The 5,635-nt window shown below is 36.6% G+C and overlaps 1 protein-coding gene across 1 annotated transcript; it reads right to left on the bottom strand.

Moving 5' to 3' along the window:
* Positions 1 to 3,944: 3,944 nt before the first annotated feature.
* On the bottom strand, positions 3,945 to 4,907 carry LOC110315331 (olfactory receptor 14J1-like). Its single transcript, XM_021189412.1, has one exon. It carries the CDS (start codon positions 4,905 to 4,907, stop codon positions 3,945 to 3,947), a length of 963 nt encoding a protein of 320 aa, XP_021045071.1.
* Positions 4,908 to 5,635: the final 728 nt, after the last annotated feature.

Genomic DNA, 5,635 nt, shown 5'->3' with positions numbered 1-5,635 from the left:
CTATGAACATAGTGGAGCATGTGTCCTTATTACTAGTTAGAAGATCTTCTGGGTATATGCCCAGAAGAGGTATTGCTGGATCCTCCGGTAGTACTATGTCCAATTTTCTGAGGAACCGCCAGACTGATTTCCAGAGTGGTTGTACAAGCTTGCAATCCCACCAGCAATGGAGGAGTGTTCCTCTTTTTCCACAACCTCGCCAGCATCTGCTGTTAACTGAATTTTTAATCTTTGGCTCTTATCCTCTTTTTGCCTCCTCTTTTGCAGGATTCTTTGATCTCTGACTGGAGAGAATTGAGAGAGATAACCCATTCAGGAGTGAATGGATTAGTGTGCAGAGAATGAAGTTTTTCATTCTCTGCACACTAATCCATTGTGAATCTTTGTATTTGTTTCCATATATTGCATGTGTAAGCTTCTCTGAAGATGCTGAGCAAGGCACTAGTCTCCAAAGATTGCAAAATGCTCCAAGAAGTACTTGTTTAGTTCATATCACCTTAGCAGTACTGAGTTTTTATCTATACCATTAGTCTAACTAGTCTCAGGTTCTTGGCCATCCAACAATGTCAGGGCTGGGTTCCATTTAGTGGGATGGTTGGTTACTCCCACATCTTATGTGTCACAATTGTATCAATGGATCTTACATATATTTCACCATTGTAGATAGAAAGTTTTGTATTTGGGTTACCAGTTGCCTTTATTCTCCAGAAACTTTTTTTTCCAATTTTTATTAGGTATTTACTTCATTTACATTTTAATTGCTATCCCCAAAGTCCCCTACCCACCCACTCCCCCTTCTTGGCTCTGGGGTTCCCCTGTACTCGGGCATATAAAGTTTTCAAGATCAAGGGGTCAAAGATGGCTGACTAGACCAACTTCTGCTACATATGCAGCTAGAGACATGAGCTCTGGGGGTGCTGGTTAGTTCATATTGTTGTTCCACCTGTAGGGTTGCAGACCCCTTCAGTTCCTTGGGTACTTTGTCTAGCTCCTCTTTTGGGGACCCTGTGTTCCACCTCTGGGAACTTTTCAGTGTGCTTTATAATACAACAAACATCAGTCTACAGGGGTGAAATACCATTAAATTATCCCATTCCTGGTACTGAAAGGACCATTTTGGGAGAGAGATTAGTTCTGTCTCCTCTGTTATTTGCCATTTTTGATTGACTTCATACATGCATATATTTTATGAAGCTTCTACTACATTAGGTTTCCATCCCACCCCTCAAATGATGAAGAGATTTATCAGTCCCTTCTTGCATTTCCCCTTCACTCTCCTTTCCCTTTCTCTGTGTGTTTGATACTCCTGTCTCAGTGCCTGCCATATACACCTATAACTATCTATTGTATTTTCCATTCTTAGGTAGATAAACCTCCTAGTCTCATACTCTATACCTAACTTCTCTGGCTATTTAGACTGTAGCTGTATTATCAATGACTTAACAGATAGCATCCTAAAAAAAATTGAATATACACCATAACAAATTTATCTTTTCGTGTCTGGATTACGTTACTCAGGATGATTTTTCCTAACTCCACCCAGATACCAGTAAATTTTATTATTTCATTTTTTTCAGTGACTGAGAAATATTCTATTATGTAAATGTACAACATTTTCTTCATCCATTCATCCACTGGCAATTATCCAGGCAGTTTCAAATTGCTGACTAGTATGTTGAAGCTTCAGTGAACATGTGTGAGCAAAAATGTCTGTAGTAGGATTTTTAATCCTTTGTGCATGCCCAAGAGGTGTATCGTTGGATCCTGATACATAGCTATTCCAAACTTCCTGAGAACACCCCACACTGATTTTTGTAGCAGCTGTAAATTTTACTCCTATAAACAGTGGATGGATGTTCCCTTTACTCCTAAAGCATGAGCTGTCAGGTAGAGACCCTGTACATATATGCCTGTCAATATATCCTCACTAGGAACAGCAACAGATTAACAACTAATCACGGAACAATAAAATCACGTGGAATTAAGTTATCAGCACTGCATGCTTGTTATTTGTAGACACTGTTAAAGAATAAAAGTGTGTTTGAAACAAGTATTGCAGTAATGCTATAATGGGTGTAATAATAAGATTGCCAGATAAGTGATGTAAAAGTACTTCACATATCTGATATTCAGTTTAATGATTAATATTCCCATCAGGAAATGAGATTGTGCAAAATTTATCTCTCACAAAAGTGCACAGCCTAAGACCTGTGACATTTATGTAATCATCCCCCCAAAAGAGGACCAAATCATTACTCAATATTTCAGGAAAAGTACTGTACATACTATTTCTCTTGAGCTCAGAGTGTCATGGAGGGTTCATGGCCAAGTGTTTGTCCAAGGCAGTGTTTGTGCATGTTCATGTTCTCTGTAGGAAAACCTTCACTCAAAATAAAGCTACTTTAAGTAGGAAAAACTTAAGAAGAGAATAAGCTGTCCTCCAAGCAATAAATGAACAAAACCAAACCCATAAACTTGGAAATTGTAAGGCAATTTAAAAAAAACTAAGAAAGCAATATGCAGAAAGCAGAAGGAAAGAGGAAAAAGGAAGCAGCAGAGAGAACAGGAGGAACAGGCAGGCTTCTCCTTACCATGGGACAGAACAGGTCTTTTCTTAATAGCAAGGTAAGTTTAGTCTTATTGAACAGCACAAAGCTTTCTCCTTACAAACTTGGGTTTAATTCATTTAGCATTAATAGAGTAGAAATTTTTTCTTTCTCTATGCAATAAAGATTGGAGACTATTTTTCATCCAGAATGATTGAGTTCTTTCTGCATTGATGCTTGGTCTTTTGCTCTAAATGCATATGTAAGTTTGGATGTGTGTATAATTATATAATTATGAGAATGTATATAAGCTGGCCCAAAATGGAGATTAAGAAATTTTTATGCATGATTCTATATATGAATTTATGTGAGTTTAATCCATATTTGATTGTGTAAAAGGTTTTTTTCCTTGTGCAAGCATGATCCTTTTCTCCTTGTTCAATAGAAATTTACTGCACCAAACTTCCCCCTAGCCTGACAAGGAAGAGGCATTTGGATAAAAGGGAAAAGTCTCTAACAATCAATTCATTACTTCTTCTCCCGCTCTCATGCTACAGGTATTAATCACCTAATCCAGTGGCTTTTAACCCTCAGAAAGAGCTAGAAGGTTTTTAGGACTTTTTAGAAACTATCAGCAAATATTTAATATAGTTAGCAAGCTTGAGCTTCTGGAGACAATGAGTCTTTAAAGCTACATTTGAGTCTGACTCTGTGTCTCCTTTCAACACACTACAGGCTGGAATGCTCCAGGCATACTTTGATTCAATAAACCTATTCTTTGTAATTATATAGACAAAACTTGAAGTTTTATTATTACTTATAATACTGTTGACTATATTTATAAAGGCAAAAGACAGTGAATATATACAGATGAATTGAAAATAGTACTTTAGGAAAATTATAACAATGCAAGTTTATCTAGTGATATCATATACACTTACATCAATATGTATCTTGATAGTTAAAAATAAATTTAAAATAAAAGTTGAAAAATAGTTGACTTAAAAATTATGAATTGGTATGTGCAAAAGGAGCTAATTGTATTACTTTTATTATTTTTATTATTATAATATTCCCTCTGCAAAAGTCTTTTAAAAGTCTAAAGAAATATACTGAGAATGTAAGTTTGTAGGAGTATGTGTTTGTGTGTATGTATGTGTGTGTGTCTTTCTGTGTAGATGCATTAGGATGTAAGTACTGGATCTCTATTACAAAGCTTTTAATAGTTTTATTAATCTGAAGGAACCACAGTTTTTATATTAAAATGCAAAGTAAATAGACATTGTACTTTTGTAAGGATAATTGTTACATAATGTAGTTTACAGAAAAAAAACAATACATTGTCCTTCATTAACATTATAATTTGAAGGAATTCTATTCTTGTGGATAATTGATCAGTCAGTAGCAACAGGGCAAAATAATTCTGATAGTGAATTTCGAACTAAACAGTAACTTCCTTACAACACTCTTTATTGTCTCATTTCTCAGACTGTAAATAACAGGGTTGAGAGTTGGAGGTAGTACTGTGTAAAAGATAGAGAACAAGAACTCTAAAGCAGTTGGAGAGTCTGAGGTTGGTCTTAGATATGCACAGGAGCCTGTAGAAAGAAATAGTGATACAACAAATAGGTGGGGCAAGCAAGTTGAGAAGACCTTAGACCTGCTTTCAGCAGAGGGCATCCTGAGAACTGTGGAGAATATGTGAACATAGGTGATGACAATCCCAATGAAGCAGGCAAAGGCCATTGCAGACAGGAAATCAGCCACTCCAATGGTTACAAGGTAATCATTGGAGCAGGAGAGCTTGAGCAGCTGGGGAACATCACAGAAGAATTGGTGGATTATTTTGGCCCTACAGAATCTGATAGAGAAAATGGATGCTATATACAGGGTTCCTGGAATGACACTGCTTAGCCATACAGCTGTCACAGCCCACCTACACTTTCTGGGACACATGATGACTTCATAGTGAAGTGGAAGACAAACAGCTACATACCGATCATATGACATCACTGTGAGAATGGCCATCTCACCCCAAGCAAAACCTGTGAAGAAAAATATCTGCAGCATGCACTGTCCATATGAAATGTAGCCACTTCCTGACAGGNAACTGTCAACATACTGGGGAACTGTGACAGAGAGAGATGAGAGGTCCAGAATGGAAAGGTGCTTCAGAAAGTAATACATTGGAGACTGGAGCTGTGGGTCCAGTGTTGTGATGGTGATAATGATGAAGTTCCCTGCTGAGCCAAATAGGTATGTCACCAAGAAGAGCAAAGCATGCAAGATCTGCAGCTCACGGTTGTCAGAGAATCCCATGAGGAGAAAACTGCTCGTTGTGGTTATATTTTCCACTATCATTTTTAAAACAGAAATTGTGGTAGCAGCTGGAAAATAAAACAGCACAATAAATGCAGTAGAATGAGACTGAGGCATTATTTAATTTTTCATCAATATTTATTTCAATGATTTCTCTCTATATATTTTCTATCATCTACCCTTTTTCAGGAACAAGTGAGATCACATTTTTCTCATCTCCATAGATCATAAGCTATCTACTCATAAAGCAGTTATTACAAGTGAATGTACAAGTGGGCCATCATTTTGTTCTTTCAAGGAATGTAATTTGGTTTGCTACATGAAAAAGCACTACTACACAGCCACAGTTGAAATCCATTGCCTTTCTTTAATTTATCAATAGTCCATTGGTAACAGACTGTGGAATGTGGAGTTTTTAATCATAGATTAGGTTGTTTATGTCTAGCTTAGACAGGGTACAATGTTAGCAAATAAAATAGGAATTTACAGGAAATAGACCCAGAATTAAAATACAGTTTNGTTGTCCACTGGAAACAGCTATTCTCTTTAGAAAGCAATGCTGTCATTATAGCAAGAGGATGCNGGTTACTGTAGAATNAAGTGNAAAACATGCTTTTAAGNACTGTGCAGNAGTTANTNAAATCAATAAGAAAAATACTTGTGTAAGGGAAATACTCACCTGAAACTCTCAGTTTAGATATCCAATTTCATTTTAAGGAGTATTTTAGGGGACAAGCAGCTTTGAATTTTATTTGAATTCTGTTCATATT

Source organism: Mus pahari, unplaced genomic scaffold (assembly GCF_900095145.1).
Source record: "Mus pahari unplaced genomic scaffold, PAHARI_EIJ_v1.1 scaffold_9493_1, whole genome shotgun sequence".
NCBI lineage: Eukaryota > Metazoa > Chordata > Mammalia > Rodentia > Muridae > Mus > Mus pahari.
Note: the sequence above shows the minus strand (reverse complement) of the source record. Positions and strands in the feature narration are given on the sequence as shown.